General features: G+C 40.3%; 2 protein-coding genes across 2 annotated transcripts; both read right to left on the bottom strand.

Moving 5' to 3' along the window:
- Positions 1-1,026: 1,026 nt before the first annotated feature.
- Positions 1,027-8,653, bottom strand: ZC2HC1B (zinc finger C2HC-type containing 1B). The gene is made up of 6 exons (XM_035321442.1): positions 8,436-8,653; positions 7,498-7,636; positions 5,467-5,591; positions 4,171-4,276; positions 3,407-3,485; positions 1,027-1,238 (listed from the first exon to the last, which is right to left on the bottom strand). Exons 1-6 carry the CDS (start codon positions 8,595-8,597, stop codon positions 1,214-1,216), a joined length of 636 nt encoding a protein of 211 aa, XP_035177333.1. The 5' UTR covers positions 8,598-8,653; the 3' UTR covers positions 1,027-1,213.
- Positions 8,654-13,125: 4,472 nt separating this feature from the next.
- LTV1 (LTV1 ribosome biogenesis factor) lies at positions 13,126-22,160 on the bottom strand. Its single transcript, XM_035321441.1, has 11 exons — positions 21,900-22,160; positions 21,611-21,742; positions 20,637-20,825; positions 19,570-19,657; positions 18,497-18,617; positions 17,477-17,726; positions 16,609-16,736; positions 15,528-15,667; positions 15,209-15,261; positions 14,215-14,415; positions 13,126-13,627 (listed from the first exon to the last, which is right to left on the bottom strand). The coding sequence occupies exons 1-11, from the start codon at positions 21,900-21,902 to the stop codon at positions 13,514-13,516; spliced, it is 1,419 nt and encodes a 472-aa protein (XP_035177332.1). The 5' UTR covers positions 21,903-22,160; the 3' UTR covers positions 13,126-13,513.
- Positions 22,161-25,051: the final 2,891 nt, after the last annotated feature.

Consider the following 25,051-nt stretch of genomic DNA (forward strand, 5'->3'; position numbering starts at 1 on the left):
GAATTGTTCCTGTCAGACTCTCTGTTTTCTTAACCAGTGGTTTGCTGATATTTTTTATTTTTTATTTTTCAATCAGTCTGAAATTGCTTCACATATTGATGACTGAGTGATACATTTTCTGCTAGCAGAATTTTTAACTATTGTTGCTTAATAAAATGTTCCTGCCCCTAGAATTCAGTTTTCGATAAGACACGGGAAAGTGATCTGTGGAATTAACACCAAAAAGCTCTAAACATATACAGAATATACAGGGGGACTAAAATAGACATAGAAGCACTGCTTTAATACACTTGGGCTAACTTTGTGCCTGTTGTATATTTCTAAGACAGTCTAGCTATAGGAATTGCACTGATTTCAGTGTCATCCTTTTTATGGTTACCTAATCGCTATTAGCTGGTGTCTAAGAGTAAAGTCTCATATTTATTACTGCTGTGTCCAAGTGCTTTTCATCTTCATTTGATTCATAAACATTTAATAGGAGAGAAGACTCCTTATGGGTTTTAAGTGAAAGCCTTTTTCGGAATTGTTGGGCTAAAAAAAACCAACATAACTGCATACTAAAAGTTTATGCAAGGTGGTCTAAGGCTGCTAATAAATGAGGTGGCCAAAAATTAGATGGTGATGTGATCCACAACATTTCTGGCTTACTACTAATCAACTTCTAATAGCAATTAAATTTTTTCATGGGAGAGTGAGATTTGGTTTTAGGCTGAACATGAAGTGCTTTGAAGCTGATGTACAGCATACCTTCCCATGTATCACTTATCACTTATTTATCATTGCCATTTATCATTTATTGGAAGATCTATAATACACACACACAACTGCAAAATATTCATTTATCTTGATCAATATATTCAAAGCAAAGCTTTAGGGAAAAAAAATGCATGACACTGGCTCTTACTACATTTTGTTGAAAGCATTGCATGAAACACTGCTAAGATCTATCCCCTTTTACTTGATTATTTAATTAAATTTTGGCAACAGCTAAAAAAAATAATAAAAATTAAAAAAATAAATAAAAACAAAGGAGAAGAGTGAACTTCAGTTTGCTTTCTTTTTAATAGAAGGTGGCAACCATTTTGTTGTTACAGCCGCCTTGCAACGTATTGAGCTTTAGCACTCAAAGTGGAAGAGGAGCTGGAGGATTGCGTTGTTAAGGTCTGTAATGCCTCGGTAGAAAGCCTTAACACGTCCTCGGCAAGCAGCCACTCTATCTTCTGTTGTGCATTTGCAGCCTGAAAGCAGCAGCAAGCCATATACTTGTTACTTGCATAGAAACATTTAACTCCATTTTACATAAGATGATTAAACCAAAGCAATAATACATAAAAAGGTTTACTTTTAAATATTAATGGTTAATATCTTTCAAGCAAATGTATGTATTTACTACAGTATTTTAAAGTGTTTGGCATTTAAGCTTTTAATGGCTACCCTACGTTACTCTCTCTAGCGGTCTTCTTGCCCCTTCTCAGATGTTTGCTGCGCCTTCTCCCACCTCCAAATAATTGCAGAAAGGTTAAATTCATAACATTTTTAAGCCAGTGAAATCAACTTTATGAAACCTTTTTTTTTTTTTTTTTTCAGTTAGCTTAAATACAGTCCGTGAGAATTAGACAAGTCTAAGAACTGATTGTTTTTGTCGTTGCCTTTCAGATTAGTCTTTAGAGAGATTTGCACTACTGAAAGCCATTGTTTCTCATGTCTGCTTTCTCAGCTAAAAAGCACTCTTGGTTTGCACTGAAACTTAGCTCTTAGTAGCCCAAAGCGCTCTCTAAAGCACCTGGCAAAGCTCAAGTTTTATGGAAAACACAGCAGTTTCCAGCAGCCCACAAAGTGACTCTTCATTCCCAGGCTGGGGGGGGGAACTGCCCACATTCATCCCCAGGGTCTCTGGCTGCGACTTCCCACCCACTGGCTGTGCCCGTGCCATGACTGACGGCACAGCTCCCTCCTGTCGTGTCAGGGCTTGGAGCAGCAGCAACTCAGCTCTGTCCCAGACAAAATGGGACACTCAGAACCAGGTCCCTCCTTCACAACATGCCTGGGAGAACAGGAGAGGGGGACATGCTTTCTCCCCACACCAACACTGCATTAGGGCAAGTCCACGACAATGGCATCGCTGGTGTATGTTTTCCATTGCTGGTGCCATCGTGTTATCCCATGCACATAGCAGCTAGCAGCCTGGACAAGCCCTTCTCTGCATTATTCCCTTCCACAACCTACACAGTTTCTAGCAAGAACATCACACCGTACAGATGCTGTTTGGATGGGACGGTCACTAATAGCCATTCAGAAGAGAGAGAGGAAGAAGGGGATGAACACTTGGCGAGTAACTGGCACTGGGAGGTAAAAGGTGATGTCTGAGATGTCGAAAGCAAAAAGGAAAACCAGAGGGAAAGCACACAGCGCCAAAGGACAGCAAGAGAAAAATATTTCACATTTTCTGTCATCAGCCACTAGGAAAAGAGGAGCCTTCTCCCCGAGGCTGTCTAGCCAAAGGTGTAAGGGTTCACTGGCTAAACCCTGAGAATGGTGGTGGTATCAGTAAATCCCTGTTGGTGATCTCTGAACCCCTGCACGATAACCATGAGTTACTGCACTGTTCATATAGACACTCTACATAGATGAGCCCTGCAAAGACTTCAAACTTGAGTTCTTGCAACAGAATGTTTTGTGCACATTTCTGGTCATCCCCCACTCTAATAAGCTCATATCCCAGGTTCAAAATATCTTGCCAGCTAGAGGGAATCTTTCTTGGCCACATTCCCTGCCAAGATCTCTGTTTCTGCTCTGGTGGCGGTGCCAGATGCTGATCATCTGAGCTGTCCCCTTGTACAGTGGTACCACAGCCATCTTAGGCAGGGTCTGTGAGGCCTAGTGGCTGATCTGGCATGGCTCTGCCTGGACCAAGATGGAAACAATTCTGACTGCATGATCTAAGGAGCAGAAGCACCAAACATCATGGTCTGGGAAAGGAAAGATTGAGGAGAAGGAAGAACCTCCACACCATTGTCCTCACGTGGTGGTAATTGAAACGGATACTGGCATTTCCCTCAGACAACAGGAGCACAACAGGAGAGCACGAGACCTGCTAAAGTCTGCATTGTCAACAAGCAAACACCCTCAAGATGGCTGGTAAGGCAGAACATGGTCATTGCCTACTTAAGATGAAGCTGCTCCAAACCAAAGAACGTTCCATGCCAAAACAACTCTCAGCAGCCTACACTGGGGACATGAGGAGCTCAGCGAAAAATTTCAGTGCAACCAACTGCTTTGATTAAGACAAAAAAAAAGTTGATAATGTAAACAGTGCACCAGAATATTGTATACACTCAAGAGCAAATTAGGTAATATTATGTTATTGTGTTGAAATTAAATAAAAATAAAAATAAAAAATCCTTACCTGAACTCTCCTGAAGATTTTTTTCCAGGAGATACACCCGGAGGTTTTCTGTTTTTTTGTAGTGTTCCATGAGGAGTCTCTGCAGATAATTATGTAAAAATATTATTGGTCATAAAAAATTCTAACATACATAAATTCAACATAAAGTGCAGAAAGGCAAGGGTAAATGATATCAATATACAAAGATACTGATTTGTATTGGCAATACAAAGAGCAGTATGTATTGTCATTCATGGATTACATTACAAATAGCCACTAAAATAACTTTATAAATCATCTTCTAAACAAACTGAATGCTGGTCATGATTACTGGCAGCAATTAATTTCTGGTAGCAAGCATATTTTTTCAATCCTGTTTAAAGGGAACCATTTTAGGGATGTGGTGGTATAAATTTTAAGACTGAATCAACAAGGGAGAGTGAACAACATGCAAGCTTGGTGCTTCACCTATATGGACTTAAAAGATAAAGAATATGTAATAAATCTTAACATAATGATTAAAACTTATGGAATCATTTATGGGACAGAGGGAACTGGACACCCAGACTGCAAATCTTAGGTTTATGTTGAAACTTCTGTTTGAGAACCTCTAACCAAAAAGGCTAAGTGCCTTCTTAGAACCTACATGAAACCCTCTGTGTATACAGCTGGTGCAACGGATCAGGATAATGACTTGTAAAGCCATTTGATATCAACAACATCCACTTGGAAGTGGTGGACTTTGTTGTAAGACAAATATAAATACAGCTGATTGAACTCCTTACCTGGCCTAGGTTTATCTGTATTGGCAGCTTCTTGTACTCTCTTCTGAAGTGATAATGCTCCAGTTGTTAAGGTTGGTTTTTTTCTCTGAGTCACTGGTTGCTTGCCCTAGTAAGAGAGTAAGATGCGCAATGCACACTTAAGTCTACAAAGAAGTATATGGAGCCCAAGAACAACTCTCTAAATCATTGATAAAGCACCAAATCATTGATGAAGCAGTGCTAGGAAGGAACAGGAAGAAGTGCACCCCTCCCGTTTGGAAGCTGTTTTTATGCCTGAAATAGATGAAATAGATAGAAATAGATAACAAGGTATTCATTTTTTTTTTTTTCTATTTCATAGAATCACAGAATCACAGAATAGTCTAGGTTGGAAGAGACCTCCAAGATCACCAAGTCCAACCTCTGACCTAACACTAAAAAATCTTCCACTAAACCATATCCCTAAGCTCTACATCTAAACGTCTTTTAAAGCCTATTCCAGTGACTAACAACCCCTTCAGTAAAGAAGCTCTTCCTAACATCTAACCTAAAACTCCCCTGGCGCAACTTGAGCCCATTCCCCCTCGTCCTGTCACCAGGCACGTGGGAGAACAGACCAACCCCCACCTCGCTACAGCCTCCCTTCAGGTACCTGTAGAGTGCAATAAGGTCGCCCCTGAGCCTCCTCTTCTCCAGGCTGAACAGTCCCAGCTCCCTCAGCCACTCCTCGTAAGAATTGTTCTCCAGGCCCCTCACCAGCTTCGTTGCCCTTCTCTGGACAAATCTCTATCCTCACTAAGGAATTGTTTACATTATACATATATATTTTTAATTACACTAAAATAGGAGCTTACTTCAAGACACTGCCAATAAGCTCCACTTTTCTGATTCCCCAAAGGGGCCTGGCCCTTTGGCCTTGAGCTTATTGATTGGGAAGGAAATCAGCTATACATTTGCAGGGAACAGCAAACCTGCAAACAGCAGGGAAACCTAATGAATAAACAGATATATTGATATCTTGCAAAAGCTGCCAAGATTTCAATTTCCCTGCAACTGTTATCCTAGAATCCATTCACAGAGGAGGCTGAAGAAATTGTTGTCTAACATTTTCATACTATCATATTCTATCAATTTTTATATCAGACAAAGGACTCCAGTTTCAGGTAACTCCTACCTACCTACTCCTATCTTGTCCTAAGAGTTTACCAACTTTCCTCTAATCTTAGGTTATATATTAACACAGGTCTTCGCTCACCATAAAATGCTTTTTGGCAAATCTGTCTCCAGGACAATGCAAGTATGAATGTGTTTGCTTACCACAGCCTGTCTGGTGGTCTTTGCAGCAAACGCATGGCGGGCAGCTTGTTCTTCACAAAACTTGATGTGCCTTTGCGCTGCAGCCTCATTAAATCTCCTTGAGCAGTATGGACACTGAATGTAGTCTGATCATAAGAAAGGAACAACTTAGGTCACAGCTTATATACTGCAACAGAGGAATTGCCTTACTTTGCTGGAGCATTCAAGATGTAGTTCAAAACCTGGCTCCATCAGGTATCCCAAATTAGAAAATTAAAACTACAAGAAAAGCACCTGGGATCCTAAAACCCTTGCTTACGGTATTACTACAGCAAACAGTAATTGCTTCCAGAAAGAAATCTCTAGGGATTAATAAAAACAGATTTTATTATATTTGACTTAGACCCCCTCCCTCAAAATCTCATAATTAAAAACTCTGCAGGAAAAAGAATATTTAGAAATTCCTAGTCAAAAATATTTTGAGACTATTTTTTAAGGGTTGTCATTAAGATTTTCATTTGTTTTAAAGAAATACATTTCCTCTGGACATGGGCAAAATGCTGCTCAAGAAGTTGTGCCTACCAGACACCAAAGAAGCAGGTTTCTGTGTGTGAAGCACACATAGCAGTGCTTCCTAGACTTGCATTTGACAGTGCTTCTGCAGAAAGCTGTTGAGCTACATTTAGCACTGGTGCAGTCCTACTCAGTTCAATGAATGGTCAGTGTTCAGGGTCAGCATCCTTTTAATTCAACACAGTCGTGGTCAGCTCTTGCATTGCACATTCTCAAGCCATTTCTCCCTGCCCAATACCTTTCACAAAAGTATCTCAGTTGTCCTTATCTTAATATTATTAGGTACAAAGTCTTTGCAAATCACTTTTCCAGATCAGCTGTGTGGGCAAAATGCTTCTGAAAACGGAGGCGGGGAGGGAGAGAGACAAGGCAGCTGTCTAACTTGGGGATTCTGACAGCGGGAACCAGCACAAAAGGGGAAAATGGGGAGATCTGGGCTTGGACTCTGTTTGGAGGAGGAGAAGGAAGACAGAGAAGTCCATGTCCATTCTCTCCAGTCCTATGCTATAGGATATACACACTGAGGTGCCACTATGCCCCTCAGGAACTCCGTGTTTCCTGAAAAGCAGCTCTCTCTTTCCTTTCTCCACAACTCCCCCCTGCTCTTTCTCAAAGGATAAGGAAAGGGAGGGGTTTGCTCTTGTAGTCAGACAAGAAATAACAGTAATTAAAGAACTAACAGTGGAAGTTCAGAGAGGAGCATGACCCCAGTCAAGGAAGGAAAACGTGTCCTGCTGCTTATACTGCACTGCTGTCATCTATAAGAGGAGGAAGACTGGAGTCCTCACAGCTGGTTTTGGTATCAGTCGTGAATTCCTGCTCTGTAAGGGATCCGAGAGAGCCCTCCATCCCTCTGCCTTTATCGCTCAGGAGGGACCCCACAGAGACCCTTTCCAAGATTTCTCCCACATTTCATAAATCACTTAGCATGAGAAATATTGGCTGTATATGTATATTTCTGTACTTTCTAATACAGTGAGCTCTGCACAGAGACCACACCTGCTATTAGGAGTAAAACAGACTTTTTTTTCTTATAAATGATTTCCCCTCATTGCACAACTGGGGTATGGAGGGGGATAGTGGAAAAGCTGTCTCGTGGGAGTGGGGAGGCCTGCGTACACTACATTCGGTTTGGTGAGGGGATACGTTTTGCCCTTTGTTATACGAAGGTACAGTTTGTGCTAGAGTACAGGCATCCCAGCTCTATTCCCACAGCACAAATTATCAGACCCCAGACTTGCCACCTTTATAAGCGTAAAAGGTATCATTAGTTTTCTCATCCTCTCCACCACCTCTTCATTGCTCTCCTACTCAACTTAAGCCAATACAGCTGAAAAATAGAGAGTATGGATGGAATAAATGTTCACATTGTTTTCTGCAGGGAGATGCAAAACTGAAGCCCAGCTGTGAATAACAAGAGCTGGCTGCTTTTCTAAAAATCAGTACAAGATCAATAATTAGATAAACTAAGCCACAAACCTGGATTGATGCTTGGTGGGGGAGGAGGCGGAAGAGGACGGCCTTCTTGTTTAGCTTTTGTGACTTCTTTGGCTGACTGAATAGCGTTAATAAAATCCTCATGCTGCTGTCTCCAGTTAGATTTCTTCACCTGCTGATTCTGTAAAGGAAATAAAGGAAGACACAAACAATATTTTCTCCCTGCAAGGGGCAGAGAAGTGTCTTACAGCGAGGGTTCTTCCTTTCCCAGAGAAAGGAAAAAATGTTACAAACAAAAGAAACTTGATTTTTTGAAAGGCACAGGAAAGCTGAATTAGCCCTCTGCCATCCATTGACCGCACCAGAAGACGGATAAAAAAATAATGTCTTCCAGCAAAAATTTTCTGGTCATAGCAAACTAAAGGGTGCTTAAAAGGGAATAGAAAATATACTGTGATGAGTGCCTTCCCTTCTTGCCTACTTTTCAGATTCTTCTTCATGCTTTAAAATTGTGTGCACTTCTATTTCTTTCCACAACTGTCTTTAAAGGATATTTTACCATGTCAGCCTGCATGGACACCAAATCAGCAATCATTTAGCATCTCTGGGTAAAAATATACCCATATATGTACATGTGTATTCCCCTCATCATCATCAATCATTACATGAAGAAAACTTTGAAGAGGAAGATGTCAGAAATTTGTGTAGTCTTTAAAACACATAAATGTTCATTTCCTAGAAAAGCAAAGGCACTTACATTCCCAGAGAAGTCACAATACCTACTACTTTGGCTTCTGAACCAAGAAATGTTTTCAAACACTAGCAGCACGGAGAGGGGGAGGAAAGAATTTGGCACTGAGTCAAGCACATATGTGAGACTCATCCACAACATCCAGGCTTTGTCCTGGGAGGGAACAATAGCTTTGATGAATGAAAGACTTCATATGGAGATAACACACACTGCTCAATTTTAACCATACCTTTTGCGGGGGCTGCTTCTTCACAGTACCGATTTCTGTTCCCTGCAGTCTCTGTTTAAAAGAATTGAAGGGCTTGCGCTTCTTGTTGAAGACTTTTTTGCATATTGGCTCATGTCTCAGCTGGGATGCAAAGAAAAATAACTGTTCGTGAGCTGAAGTCATGCTTTGTTAATGGTGCTTTTTTAGGCTTTAAAATTACTTGTATTCAGGGAGCTGAAACAGTACTTTTACTAGGTTCAGTTTTACTCCTGAAGGAGTTCACCAAAACTTTAAAAAAATGCTCAAGTACAGCTGCAGTTTAAAAAAAAAAAATAAAAAAAAATGAACCCATTTGTAGTTTGTTCTGCTCAGAGATGTGCTGGAGGAGAGCACAAATAAATATTTTCAGAGAATAACAGAATGGGACCGTGAACAGGAACTGTCTCCTTGGACTCTCCCTGTCCCTGCCACACTCAATTTTCTTTCTTTCTTGGTTGAGAGGGAGAACAGACTGCTCCTGTTCAAAGGGCTGATATTTACATTATTAGTTCTTTGAGGTTAGATAAGTATTCCAGACTCAGGAATCCTCTGGCAAACAACAGCACTGCTCATCCCATCAACACCACTAAAACAGGGTCAGCCGCAAGCTGAAAGGGAGCAGCTGCTTAACAGCATGCAGTAACCTGACAACTCAGAATATCATCTGTAACTGGAAGCGTACAGAATTTTTAAGTAGATATATAACCAGTGCTGGTTTTGTGGAAGAGCCATGCCTCACAACAAAGGTTTTACGATTCAGACGTGACACAGATTTTTAGCATCAATCTCACTCTTCTGCAACTGAACACCCATTTTTCTCTCTTTGTGAGGAACACAGTGAAAGGCAGGACAAAACTACATCACTACATCCTTACTCTGGTGCTGAGGATCACATCCATTTGAGTCCATCTGCATGTAGCATATTAAAGACCCATTCCTATCTTCCTTGCTTACTTCCTTTTCCCAGTTCTCAGCTATTCTTCTTGACTGTCTCACTAATTTCACAGTGCTGTCCCCTCGCCCCCCATTCTCTTCCTTATCGCATTTGAGCTAAGCCTTTTCCTGAGCAAGGCATTTCAGTTTCAGTTCAGCTGGGCCAAGAATTGCCTCTTTTTACCGTATCATACCTTTCTAATAACTCAATTCCTTTTGAACCTTTCTACACTTGTGCTTCAAGTCCTTACCATCTGTTTCTAAAAGTGTTTGACAACAAACTCAAGAGGATTCCTCTGCTGGGCAAACAGGGGAGCAGTACCTGTGTCTTGCTCACAGATGAGCACACCACTCCTGTATCACCAGAGGCATTGCAGGGCCTGTACCTCAGGCTAGTCATACTGACAAGAAACTTGCCCCCTTCCCCCACCCCAAAACCACAGAGAAGCTGTCTATTCAAAGAAATTCGCCAGATTAGGCCAGCACGTGCATCGTGCATCTGATCTAAGGTACCAGATGTGGAACTACTGGTTCCACCTTTGTCTCGATGCTCACAGTTAATCAGTTTTGCTTTTTTTCCCTCTTCTCCTTTTTTATTTTTTATTTTTTAATTTTGCTACTTCGGTTTTTAGTTATATCGCGGGGCTGATCTGAGAGGGGGAGGGGTGTGTGCAGAGCCAGCCCTTTCAGCCAAATCCTGCAGTTGGGTTGTTTTAGGCAAATTGTGAAGCCACCCATTTAGCCTGTAATCCAGGGATCAGTGAGGTCAGTAGGAATCTTTTCATTCACTTCAGCAGGCTTTGGAACAGAGCCTGGTGCCTACATTATGTTGTCAAAGGGACTACTTATCAGATGGTTTATTAGTCTATTTTTTTCCCAGGAAGCCTGAAATAACAAATTCTGTCTGGAAACCTGAAGCACAAAGGAAGCTTCAGGTTAGCAACTGATGTCTTACCAAGAGATAATGCAGTATTTTTAACGTGACACGCAGCAAGCAGCAGTTTTTGGAAAAGCAGGTAAAGTAAGATAGTGCAAGATTGCTTGCAGATTAAGCCATGATATTTTTATGAGTGTTCACCTATTCTCTAATCAGTTTTACTAATGAGAACAGCTACTGGCTCATTTGCTCTTTTAAACACATGTTCAAACCATTTCTCCGCTACCAGCCACCTCCTTCTCCCCCAGCGCTCACCGCCCCCTTCGGCTAACTGCATTGACGTTCCCCTTTAAAAGAAAAGCATTGTTTTACCAGGACATCTTGTGCAAAATGTCTTCCACAGATTCTGCAAGGAACCAAATCTTCACTTCCGGCAGCTGTATAAAATTCAGACCAGCAAAGTCTCAGTTACACAGGACAGGGCTGCAATAATATCGACAATAAAATCGACGTTCAGGCTGAGCCCCGAACGCGCTGAAACCGATTGTTTCTCTGTCAGAAAGGGACCTCCGCAGTCATGTGCCAGGGCTCCTTTTTGCAGGACCACCTCATCATCTTGCTCCCATGAATCACAAGCTTTCCCTTACTACGAGTGACAGGTTTTTGTTCTCCACGACTGCTCAGGCATGTCCTTCCCCAGTGGCATCACAGCTGGGAGAAGGGATGATTGAAGAGCAGCTACTAAGTTGCCACTGCATGAACTCTGGGAGGAAAATCAAGTGCAGGTCATTGGCACTCAGGTTTCTTTCTTTCTTTTAGGAAGTCATTAAGTAACGGCAGTGTAAACCTTTACCATTCCAGAAGCTACCAGGTGTCACACCTTCATTCTGAAGACAGAATGTTTCCATGAGGCACTTAACAGCATTCCAAGATGATCTTTCTTTCTAGATTCAAATTTTTGTATTTTTAATTCTGCTTTTAAATCAGTAATTTTGGGAAAAACAATCAAAAACCACAACCTAAGTTATATGCAAAGTAGTTCCACGCCTTTATGACTCCACTGCTATTTACATATTCTCTTTTCACTGCAGGGATGTTTCCTGCATTAAACAAAAACAACTTTTAGAAAAACTTGAACGTAACAAAGAGCCCTTTTCACAGGATTTGTAATCTAGAGGGAAAGACTTCTACATTTAAGCGTTCTTTACCTGGTTTTGCTGAAACAAAAGAAACCTTTGTATTGCTGAGCAGGAGCAGATGTGTGACTGCTTTTGTTACCTTTCCATTCATGTTACCATCCTCCAAGGCTCAGAGTAAGGTTACTACAGTGTTTCACTGATTAGAAGTGTAGATGAACAAAAGCAATTCTATGACGTTTTTGACTCTACCTGTTTAAATTTCACCCCACCTTTGTTCCCAAGAAGTAATCTTTCTGTGTGTCTGTGCTTAGTCCAGACTACACTGTCTAAGCGCCTTCCTCTACCTCTCCCATTTATTTTATCCTGCTCTCATCCCCTCAAATTTTGACTGATACAACTTAATTTTTCAAACTTAGGTACAGGCACAATATCACCGTACCAGCAATGAGAAGTCAGGAAAAAGGACAGCCTGCTCCAAAGGACCAGTGACCTTAGACACGTTCAGTAGCAGATGAGGTAAGGACTAGTAAAGAACATGTGTGCTGTCTTTGGTAAATGATTTTCCTTTTCAGTAAATCACAAAATTACACTCCACTTCAACCACTGACAGCATGTTACTCACTTGTTCCATTTATTTCCTTTGCTGGTATCTGACTCATCTTAATGTGATAGTTCTTCAAATGTACTCTTCAGCACTGCTATCGGAAGTCATGAGTGCTAGGTGGCCAGCCTTCGTTACTCAAAAGCTCACAGTTTATAGTGGCCCAAGTTCCAGGCATCAGCAAGTGCATAATGAACAATTATGACATAGGCGGAACCTACTAAAGCCTGTGAAACATATGAAAACTAGCACAGATAGAAGCTAAATGAAAGCCCCAAAACTTTTTATGTAACAGCTGATTTCTGCTTATTTGGCTGAACTTCAGCAACTCTAAAAACGTGTAATTTTGATGTTAATACTGACACTTGTATTCTGAGCAGTGAGGAAAAAACTTGTGGACTTAGTTGCCTGTTTATTCCTTCTCTAAAACCCCATTACTTTATCAACTAAAATATTTTCAAAAAGCTTTTTTCCCCAATATAAGCAATTACTTTGAATGGTTTCTGTACATTAAAGGCCCCCCAAGCCCTTCTGTTATCTTGTCCCTTAGTATTCACAAAAAAACAATGTTTAGGATGCTTTGAATTCAGTAGTAGTCAATCCTCTCTACTGATGTGTTGGTTTCTGTGTTTCTTACCAGTAAATCAGCTAACTGTGTTGGATCACAAGTTCATATTTCACTGAAATACACACTGAATGCAGGAACTTCAGAATAATATTTCAGGAAAATCAAGACAATGGCTATCTACAACATATTCTTCTAAATGTTTGCTGTTTATTACACCTTGTTTGCCACACTACTTGGACCAGCTACTTGAAGCAAAGTTGCTTTCAAAAGCAACAATAAGGGTTGACTACTGCAATTGCAATGCTCATTGCAAAAAAAAATTATTTGCTAAGAAATGTAAACTCATGTTAGGTAACGTGTCTAGCTACACAACAGCTTTTCAAACACACTTTTATAAAAGGTTATTTTACCTCTTTCATTATAGCATCCAAATTATAAATAACCAACCTAAGAAAGAGCTAAGGAGTGGGTGAAAAATTATTGATTTACACAACTGTGTGATATCAAGGCACTACATTTAGCCATGAGGATAGGGGAGAGAAGACAAATGAATATATTCTGTACAAACTCAAATAATTTAATAGAAGAATCTAATCAAAGCTGTAGGATTCTGCTGATGTGCTGAGTACATTCAAAAATATATGAAACGTTTAGTTCAGTGACAGCTTATAAGAAAAATATAATTTTTAAATTTAAATACATTTCTAGTGTAATGGAAGTTTGCAACAGTTGCCATGACAAAATAGACGTTCCTAATACATTGTTGAAACAATAAATTCATTTCAGAAGTTCAGAAAGAATGACAAAATTTCTGGTTCTCATTACAGTGATATCTGAATAACCCCCCCTGTACACGACTGGCAACTCTATCAGTTAGCAGTTCCCTTCTTGATACAGATGCAAATTTATAGATGTTTCCACAATGAAAGTTCCTCAGCTTCGTTAAGACAGCTTCAGTCCTTGAATGTTTCGTTTGAGATTGAGCAACTCTTTTTCTTGCCTTGTTTTCTCCAGTTTGAAGGCTAGCTTGTTGGCTTTCTTCTCCATTCTGCGTTCCTGTGCACGTGAATAATTACAAATTTACAAAATAGAAAACATTGTAATTAATGGTTCCAGATCACAAAAACAGCAGCCATCTTGCCCTTGATCTTATTTGTTGGTATTATTGATAGTCAGATTAATCTGTTTAACTCCAGAATTATCATCTTTAATTTGCTGAAGTTTCTAATACACTGACAATTTCTGGTCCTAAATAAAACAACTAGTTTATCAATGCGACCAATCAGATTTTCCCATGTTTCTTTTGGAGATTTTTCATTTTCTGTGATATGAAACATTACTACTGTTTTCTTTGCTTCCCTACATAATACTGATATAAAAGGTCTCCTTCCAAAGTTACCTACATAATAGTGGCCACAGTAACAGACCCCAAATTTCCATATAGGAAATTAGGATGGCAGAATTGTAATATTAGCTATTTTTTTTTTGATCTTCTTTTGAAAAGAAGCAATAATTTGCTCTTCTGACCAGGAAGTTTTACCCATTAATTTCTAGACACAAAACCAAAGGGGGTTTAAGGTTTGTAAGACAGAATTCAGAAGGTATAACATGTTTTCACAGGGTTTCTTTAAAATAGGGCATACCTTTCGCTCCTCTTTTATTGCCTGTTTCCTGGCTTTGCGCTCCTCTGTGCTTTCGCTTTTGGAACGAGGCTGTGTTGATGCTCTTGGCAGGTCACTGTCATTAATCATTTGCATACGCTCAATCTGTTTAGCAGTGAGACCTTTCTGAGGCAAGACATGTAGAGGAATTCCAGTCTTCTGGGAAATCTTTATTGGTTTGGGCTAAAATAGAGAGTACATGTGCATTAATGACCCCCAGCTTTCTCTCCAGGAAGTGTAGATTGCACTGCCTTATCTGCACAGAGTAAGATTAGATTCAGATGTGACAGTAATAAACCTAGTATGAGGAACCTTGTATGTTCTTCCCTCAGAAAGATGCACATTAATCTTAAAGTAAGAAATCAAACACACCTGTAAGCAGAACCCATCCCCCAGAACCAAAAAAAAGTTTTCTCCCTTTCTTTAAACATTACTGAAAAAGGACTTAAGCAGGCACTTAATATTTGCTTCACAAGGTTTCAAGAAAAAGGTTTCCTTTAAAAGTCTCACAGCTGGAACATCAAGCTGTGCTCTACTTCTGATGGGGAACTTCTGGAAGGCCAAGGAACTAGAGTACATTGTTTCAAATTGTAAAACAGAAACCTATTTTCAAGAAAAAAAAAAATAGTATGACCTAGTATGTGGTTGTAAGAAATAAGTTACAAAGTTGTATTGCAGAGAGTGATACAACTTACTTTCTTGTTAAGATTCTGCTTAGCTATTGAAAAAATTCTGGACTTCTAGTGATATAATCAACTAGGTCTTAGTCAGATTTCCCTCTAGTATATTTTTGATGTTTTATATATATCCAAACCCTTCTTCAGTGAAGAAGTAATACCAGAAGATAATACCCTCCCCAGCCCGTTTTTCTGCACACACCTTCTTTTAAAAAGAGGCATCCACTGAGAAAGCTATCACTTTTGTCTCAAGTATTCCCAAGCCACATTGTTACTTTGAATAAGTTTAATGATTTTACCTTTGATGGCTCCATAATAAGCTTCGGATGATTATATAAGTTTGAATATGTACCTAGGTCACACACACAAAAAGAGCAGCAATGAAGAAATTAGACAAACATATTATGAACTGTAGTACTAGTTAGTCTTTGAAGGCATAAAGTTGCAAGAATTCAGTAATCTACATAAAAGCAATAGTTTTATTTAGCAAGAATTCTTGCTGTTGTGCTCCAGAAGCATATACTATTTTACCTCCAAAAATTGTTAGAAAAATTCCAAAATCACCTATCATTTACTTTGAAATCCTAGGAACAAATAAGAGAACTCCAAAATACTTACTCAAAATGGATTCACAATCCCACTTTTCTTTTGGTTCTTCAATAACTAGAGTTACTATTTCTTCTTTTTCTTCCTCGCTTTCTTCATTTGCAGGAGAGTCTAAATCTTCACAGGGTTCAAGAGAATCCAATTTCACACAACTTTGAAGATTTCCAAAAAAAAAACAGAGGCAAAAGGAAAATAAAAGCGGAAGAGGACCAAATTAATTTGACATTGGGAGGAAAAAAAAGCTCACCTTTTCTTGAAAATGTATAATTATGTAAAACCAGTCTCCCCTTAGTAAAACCCCAAGCCAAATGCAAGCTATTCCTAATATAACTTGCATCAAAAATAAGCTCCTCCAGTATAAACTAAAACATTAGGGCAAGAGAAAGATGACAAAGTAATTATTTCTGCATATCAAAAGTATCTGGAACAGAGTATTTGTGACTGGAGGGAGGGAAGAGGGTACACTTTACAGCTTGTAAGCACTGCAGTGTTAGAGGTGATTATATACTCCACTAGTGACCAGTCATACTTCACTACAAGGGACACATTACCTTTCACTCTCAGTCAGGGAACACAAGGCTGATACATGAACATGTAGACATTTAGCTGTGAGATAATATCACTTGTTTTTAAGAGGAAGTGAATATACAATGGAAATTCAGAACATTGGCATGGGGCTGCTTTATAATCACTTAACTAGGTACACTGAGGAATCAGCTGTGTACCAGCAGTGAAAGAATATACTTAGCTATAGAGTCTGTTAAGTTTCTGCTTGTAACTTAAAGTTTGTTTTTAAGTTACACTAAAAAGGGAAAGGAAGAGTGCCTTTAGACCTTACTTATACTAGATGTAATAAAATTACACAAAAGGAGAATGTCGTATAAACCAAAAAAATGTCTCCACTTAATTTCGTCATCTACTAACTTCAGACTGATATTCAGTGACAAAAAAAAGGATAATACTCAAATGAAAATGTTTTTATTGTGGGATGCAATCCTCAAGTCCCTGTACAGCAAATAACATACCAAACTTTCAGCACAAAGCTCCCATTACATAACTATGTATGCAGAGCAGTACATCTGGGCTTACATACTTCTTTGCTTTTTCTTTGTAGTAATCATTCAAGACTTCCTGCAACCGAGTGTTGTCCGTGTTAATATAGCCTTCTAATTCCACATTATCCAAGGCTCCAATTTCATCTTCATCAAACTGTTCAAAAAACTAAAATAAAGAAGTGGATATCTTTAATTAGCCCACACTCATCATTCAACTTGTTGATAACTTAAGGATCTAGACATTTCTTTGTATTTGTCCCTTTTTCCTCTCCTCTCTCACTTGCTGAACAACTCTGAAACACATCTGTGGTAGAATTTCCTTCTTACTGATGATATTCTTTCATCATGGGAGTAATAAAGTTACTGTTAGATAATATGTATTATTGAAAGATAACATATAAGTCTGCTTCTGCAAAATGTTTCTGATTTTGATTCATTATGCATTGGTACATTAAAAAGCCTGTCACTGCTCAGAAATAAAAGTTACACCCTACTTCCACTGCTCTGACATCATTTCTTGAATGTATACTTGGCACAGCATGGAGAACGGGTGAAAGAAGTGAGTCTGCACCAGAAACTTAAAATTTACTGTGTGGAACGGAGCCTCTCAGAGAGAAGTGTAACAACAACTGTGAATGCTGATTATAGACATTACAATAATTTAACTAAATTATAATCAATGTTAGACCTTTTAAATAATCAATTAACACTGCAACCTATTTCATACAAGCCACTTAGTGCACACAATATTAAATGCAAAGTATTTGCAGGTAACAGCTGTTTGAGGCCCCACCTACCAAAGGCAGGAAGAATTTGCACAGGCATACAGGACACCACCTTATGGGATGAACCAAAGAAGCATTTAGCACTCATATGTTTAACAGCTACATTCCTGAGCTGCTTTACCTTCTCAAATCTGTCATCCAACAAGGTTAACTGCTCGTTCCTTCTCATTACCGAAGATGTCATAGAATATTCTGTGAAACGACTCCTGGTTTCTTCCTGCATAAAAAGAAATTCTTTTCCCTGTCCATTAACCCCATCATCTGATAAAGGACCTTCTGAATCATAATCTTCATCATTACAACAACTATCCTTTTCATCACTGTCATCCTCCACATCTTCCCATTCATCGTCATCCTCAGCATCTGATCCCCTAAATGAGAAGTATAAAACAGCTTTAGAATAATACACGGACCTTTCCACAACTCTGCCCAACGTTAATTTATCTGATACAATTTGTCAAAAACAAATTTAAGTTTTGAGAGGCAATGATTTAAAAAGTGATTATAGTCAAGCCAGTAAAAGAAAAAAAAAACAACTAGCAATGAAAATGTTGCCACAGTCTGCATAATACTACTTTTGCCTGAAAGATAAAAATGTTTCTGATAACTGTTGGATCACACATCTGTACATTGAGAGTAAGGTTATGTTTACGTTCTACTAAATGTGTCAAAGTGGAAAAAAAATACTAGAACTAGTAAAACTTTTCCTTGCTCATAAAATGTTAAAAAAATATACCAAAATAGAAACAATATGCAGTGGAGTATCACATGAAACATTTCTAAAGGTTCTGGATATACCAGTAGTAATATTGATCAAGACTAACGGAAGTACTTTAAATGTGACAGATAGCATTGTTTTTATATAAAGTTCAGGAAACCCATGATATACATTGCATATGTAAACAACTACTTTCAGCACGTGAGCTCAACGTGTCAAGGAGTCTTATCTTGGCTACCAAGTGAAATTTTGATTTTTTAAGCTACTACCCACACAATACATGGTAATACTTTATTCCTTTGACATATATGTATTCAGTTTGAAGTCTGAAACCACTCTAGCTTCCTACAACACAACCACAAGAAATACCAAATAGTATCATTCCTGTTCACTTGTGACATAAGCAGTTCTACAAAGGTGCACCTTTTCTTTGGTTCATTTGCTTGTAGAACAAAATCATCTTCCAGAATATTTTCTGGATTGTCAAAGTCAAAATCATCGTCAAGAGCTGCAACAATATCAGGGTCAAAATCCAGCCGTGGTCCTAGAAAGTTAAAAAGTAAAGGATGTAAGCATATAAGTTGCTGTGATATCATGAAGCTACATTCTGTATGAAAAGCAATCCAACTCGTTTGTTAATTTGCACTAGCTAGGAAAAGATTAAACTTAAGAGTCAAAATAACAAAACATTTGTAGATTTGATTCAAATTGCTAGGCAAATCACCACCCTCTTGTCAATTTTCCTCATCCAGAAATGTCTTAACCTTCCAAAAATGTATCTTAGTGTATTGTAATAGAGGTTGCTTAGAATATTATAGAAGAAAAATTATCCAAGTTAAGATGACTGTATGACCAGCATAGAACTGGCAGTGTATAACTGCCAACCCTAGCTGGCTCCTACCCTCTAAAGTCCATTACAGTACAAAAGGTCAGAAAGTATTTCTCTACTGCAGTTAACACAAGTGTCTCTAGCACCCTGCTGGAAAGACAGAGAGAACGATCACAATTAATTAAAAAAAAAAAAAGATAGCTCAAAAGTGAATGTTCAGTACAAACATACATTCATAAAAAGCATACTTTAAGCTTGTAACACTGAAATTATAATAACGAAGCAAAGGAAACACCCTTCAGCATTTAAAAAGGGGAATTTTGAGTAAAACTCCAGTTCTGCACATGCATTCAAACAGATTGAGTAAATAAATCAATAGCGTTATTTACAGAGCATTGTTAGAACTATAAGACAACTTTTCCCTGTTCATATCTGCTAAATAATAACTCATGGCTTTTTTCTCCTCTAAGCAATGCAAAAAGCTATTACTATTGACTCAGAGAAATAGGTCTCAAATGGAAACATACATCTCCTATAGATTATTCTTTATGCCTGCTCATAAATCAGTTCTAAAACAAAACTATTAACACTGTAATCAAAGCCATAATTGCCAAGTAGTACCTAGATGGCAACATATGCTATAGAAAGGTAAAAGACTTAACAATACCTGAAATGGGAGCAGCTTTATTTAGTAAGCCCACATCCTCTTCAAATTCTGTGGCAAATACCGAGGAAGGCAACTTAATAGATGGAGCCTTAAAACAAAAAACAAACAAAATCCATACCACAACGCACCTGTTCTCAGTTGAGCTCAACAACACAATCATGTGACCAAAAGAAACTCTGTGAGTGATACTTAAATATTACGACAAGCACTACTTTATTGGTGTCAAATTTTCAAAGTTATGCAATGAAAGGTAGGTGTTGGCTGTATTCGTTCCCATATCAATATTCTCTGGGTTCTGAGACAGCATTTCTGCATCTCTGAAACTTCTTGAGGAATGTAAGGCACAACAAAGTTTTTAATTTTCTTTAGGAGAACATAAACATACATTTTAAATTACCACTTTTGGTAATTTCAAAAGGCTTGCTAACGCACACCTCTAAAGTAACTTCAAATCTTATGTGGTGTCACCAAACTGTACCTGAAAGGTCCTTACGACTAAGAACATCAGTTTGGACTAAAATTACAGTATTTTGTTAGACCAAACTCCCTGAATTAAAAATGACTGACTGGCAACTGCATACTTTATTGCTTAAACTGACATTTCCCATTCCAACACGATCCAGTTATACCAGCAATAGAAAGCTTTGTTTATATCCTCTCTGGGCTTTGATATACTCCAGTTAAAAAAAAATACCAGGTTATATTAGCAGTACTGCATATTCCTAACTCCCAGAGCATTCAAAAGCTTTAAAATTCTTCAGAAATGCCAACCTCAGAGCAACACAATTTGTTAAACCAAATACCTCTGTAAGAGGTCAATACTCTATCAAGAAAAGTTGATCATGAGTATATAATATATACTTTAACACCGTGGTAGGAGAATACTGACCATCAACAGACTTTGGCTTGTCAACTTTTATTTTTACTTGTAGGGAAGTCTGACTGTGGATCAAGAGCATCCTTCATGTATAGGCCACAGCCACCGTAACATCTGTTGAATGATTAATTTGTCTACAGGATACTACTCTCAACAAAAAATAAGATGATAGTAGCAAAGTACAACTTACTGCAATTTGTTGAATTTCATCCTCTATGTGACCCTCACTCGTGATGATAATTCTGCCTTGCTGTCCACGTACAGAAGGGACAAGCTCAGAGGGACCAGAGGCTTCTTTCAGATGCTGCAAGTAGTCATAGTCATCATCAAAGAAGACTCCGTACTTCCGCTGCTCTTCTTTCCTCCGCTCATCATGACCCTTGGAATTGGAAGAAAAAATACAATTAGTTATTTAAGTCCACGTAAAACTCATTAGCAAAAAGGAAAGCAATGCATTCATTGACAATGCCTGAACACCCCAAACCAACCAATCAAAAATCAAATAAACAAAACAAAAAACCACAACACAACAACCAGCCCAATTCCTCCATGCTGAAAACAGCTTGCAGAAAAAAAAAATAATTGGAAGAGGCAGGAATAAAATTAGGCTTAAGTTATGGGTGAAGGCACATTGAAAAGGAAAATCCTGACTAAAAGAGCATTGGTTATGTTCACTTACGTGAAAAAAAATGTATCAGGAGTAAGAACTAGAGTTCTCTGAATTGGATCCAAGTGAACTTGGATCCAATTATGCTGACTCCACAGCAGTTCTTAGTGTCACCTCTCTGCTCATTATCCTAATGCACTGTAAACGGGAATGCTGTAACCACCTGCTTCAGCACTTGGATGCTGTCTGAGCAGCAACTTAAAGAACTTCTTCCATAAGCAGCAAAAACGAACAAAGCCTGTTTTTTCCAGGATGGGTTGCTCAATCTTTGTGGATGCAAGCATATTTTAAAAAAGAAATAAAGCACTGTCAGTCCTCCTTAACCCATCAGACAGTAACTCACAACAATCCCTGCAACATCTCCTCCTTTTTAATGAGCCGGACTAAATGCTATCTCCTTTCAGGCTATGCTTTTGAATTGTACGACTGTATAGCACTTTCCCCCGCCCCCGCAGCACTTACCTGAAAGCACCCCAACGTTAAAACCAAGCGCTTACTTTCTGGGCAGGCAGCAGAACTCTCTGTGGCGCGGTATCATCAGCAGCGAGCGGGTCCCTCTGACTCCTGTGCACTAGGTGAAACGTTACCGCCTTCTTCTTCTCTATGAACGGCTTCTTCTTCTTGTGAGGCTGCAGGAGGACATTTGGTTAATCACTGGTGAAAATACCGAAGATAAGCACGCCCCCCTCAGCGCTGCCGCGGGCCCGAGGCTCCCCCCGGCCGGGCCGTTACGGGGCCGTTGCGGGGCCGTTAGGGAGCGGCACGCGCCCCCCGCCCGGCGCTCACCATAGCTGCCCAGCCCCGACCCCCTCACGCTCACGCGGACCCGGCCTCAGCACGGCCGAGCTGCGGCCTCCGGCTTGGGACCAACCACCGGCCGAGGGAGGGGGGGCACCCGATATGGTGCCACTGGGGAAAAGGAGTCATTTTTCCTCAAGTAACAACAACGACCAGCTTTCTCTGAACAAAAGTGGTATTTAAATTGAGAGAGAGCCCCTTAAGCACATAAAGGGTACTTGGCCAATCTCCACAGACACATCTTCCCCCGCTTCCCCCCCTCAGTTAGCGGAGAATGGTTCCGCCCGCGGGCGGGCCGCAATGGCGGACGGCGGTGGGGCGGGCCAAGGGGCCAGGCGCGTGCGCAGTCGCGGGAGGGCGGGTGAGGAGGAAGGGGTTGGAGCGGGCTGCGTGGGGGCGTGGCTATCCGCCATGGGGGCGTGGCTTGTCGCTCGGGCCCCGCCCCCGCCGCACCTATTCGGAGCGGTGCGGAGCAGGGCGGCGCGGTGCGGAGCCCCGTGCCCCGGCGGGGCAGCGGGGGCTCGGTGTGCGCGGGGGGTGATTTCCCGTGGGACAGCCGAGCTCCGCCGTGCTACGGCAAAAAAAAAATAATAAAAATAAGTGAACAAAAAGCCCTGACCCTCCCCTCCCGGCCGCAGCTTCCCCAGCCCCCGGGGGGCCGCGGGGCGCTGGCAGCCGCCCCGAGGGCCCTAAGGAACCGTGGTGTGCCCCGAACCTGGCCCGGGGGCACCGTGATCCTCCTGCACGAGTTAAAGTTACCTCTGTGTTGTTTTAGGCCTCGGGGTTTTCTGCCCTACCTCACAACCCCACGCTGTTTCCTGCCCACACACTAGATGTGTGGGGGAAGGCGCTACGCTGCGTTCAAAACAGTGGGCCCCCTTATCACGAAAGGCTGATAGTGTATGTCAACAGCAATATGTTCGGAGATTAGTTTTAAAATTGAGAGATTAGAAATAACAAACACTGTACCAGCTCCTTGGCTGATCCCTGAGGGCGAGTCACCTCGTCCCCGTGGGCGTCGGATTTATCAAAACCCCAAATGTAATACCTGATGTATGGGAAAGGTGTGCGAGGGCGTCTCTCAGATGGCCACTCCACCTCAGTGTCTGTTTCCACCAAAGCCCTACAGGGGCCACATATCCCCCTGCACACTGCCAGGCACCTCTGCTCAGGCACCTCACTACAGAGGCACTACTGCCCGAAAAGCTCCGTGCTGGAAGTCCGCCTTTCTTCATCATTATCAACAACTTGCCTTCCATGTCAGAAAATCCACGCTAGTAATTTTCTCTTAGTTCTTGCAAGGCAAAAGTTATTATGAAGTAATTACTGAGAGAAAGTCACCGTCAGTCGCTTTGAAGGCCTGGCAGGCGGGCTGCAGGCTGGGCCAACCCTCAGCTCTGCAGAGCAGACTTCTCCGGGTGCGGGAGGTGGGATTCTGGTGCATGCCCCACATCAGTGAAGTTATTCCACTCAGGTTGCTGATCAATAACATCTGAAGCTGGGAGCATAGATTAGGCCTCTGAACCACCAAGCTACAACCATAACTTCGTATTTTTAACATAACTATCTCCACTTTGACCACAGCTCTGCAGGGGTACACCACCCACAAGAGAGCTACCAGATACATTTGAAGGACTCCCAAAATCTAAAAGAAAGTTTCAGGAACTTTCTTTCATTTCATTTCTGTGCAGAGTGACTTTTAATTCAATCTCTGGAGATTGCTTCCCAGCAAGAAACTGCTCTCTGAGTTTAACTCCATTACACATACCCATGTGCTTGCCAGAAGATTCAAGAACAGAAATGTTTTCTGTAAAGATTTTCTGAACAATTTTATTGAGGTAATTTTCTTCATTTTATATTTACTTATATTCATTCATGTATATCTATAAATCACAGAGCTAAACACTTGTCTAAGGCACTTGGAACTGTGCACAGCAGAGTATCCTACAGTACTGTACAACTAGGCAGCACACATTTTTTTGCTTGTGAAATAAAAACACCATAAAAGAAGCATAGTCTATGTCCTGTATATAAAAAAGATAGTACATATTCTATTTTTCAGATAACAATACTGGAATATATTTGTGTGCATGTGTGTATCTGTTTATAGGTGTATACTACTGTACAGATAAAACCGCAAGAAGCAGCTATGATTTGTAACATTTCCAGTTACTTACATTCATAAATATCAATACACCTGTGTAAAATGCAGTATCAGACCAGCCACTTCTTTAGAATTACCATATTCAATCACTTTAAGTCAAACAGCTAAAATACAAGTAAATGCATTAATTTTATAATTGTTATTTAAAATACCCTCTGCATAAGCTGAAAAGTTTGGGGGTATTGATTCCCCACAGCCTCCCATCTTTTGAAAGTCCTTGAACATGTGGAAAGTATATTTCAAAAGGCCAGCAATTCTAATGTGCTAACATTTAAGGTACAGTTTTTCTAGTCATCAATAACTATGCAGTGTGATGGGCAGTGGGGAATGAAGTCAGGAATTTTGTTTGCTTTATTTTACTTGTAAATGGGAACATCTAGTGAAACTCAAGCAAATTACTTTGAGCACAGTTTGTTTCTATTTTTAATCATATTAATAAAAACATTGAAGAACTGGCCCGATGCCTCTTGGTAGGTGACACTCTCCATTATATGCTGCAAAATATTAGTTCCAACGAATTCCCGTGAAAGGCAGTACGATCAGAATTTCATCTCAGGCAATTGTAGCCACACTCCTGCTCACAGTAAATTCAGCACGTAAGAACCTCCTGGCTTTACCAGACCCTTCAAAGACCCTGCTGGAGCTGAACCACCAGCACCTGCAGTGGATGGGTCGCCCAGCCCTCGGACCAGCGTCACCTCTCAGAGATGCCCTCTCAGACTGGAGTGAGAGTCGAGTGTGCAAGGATGCTCAGTCCAGAGCAGTGCCCTGGGCCTGGCCCTCAGCAGCAGCTCTGCCATGGAAAACAGAGGTTCTTAGAAGTCCCTTTTTTAAGGTACAGGTGGGTCTATGAAACATGGCATATTAATACTGTTTTACAGAGTAAAGCAGTTGGACGTGATGGTCTTTGTAGGTCCTTTCCAACTGAACTATTCTATTCTATTCTATTCTATTCTATTCTATTCTATTCTATTCT

The sequence above is a fragment of the Oxyura jamaicensis genome, chromosome 3 (assembly GCF_011077185.1).
Source record: "Oxyura jamaicensis isolate SHBP4307 breed ruddy duck chromosome 3, BPBGC_Ojam_1.0, whole genome shotgun sequence".
Taxonomy (NCBI): domain Eukaryota; kingdom Metazoa; phylum Chordata; class Aves; order Anseriformes; family Anatidae; genus Oxyura; species Oxyura jamaicensis.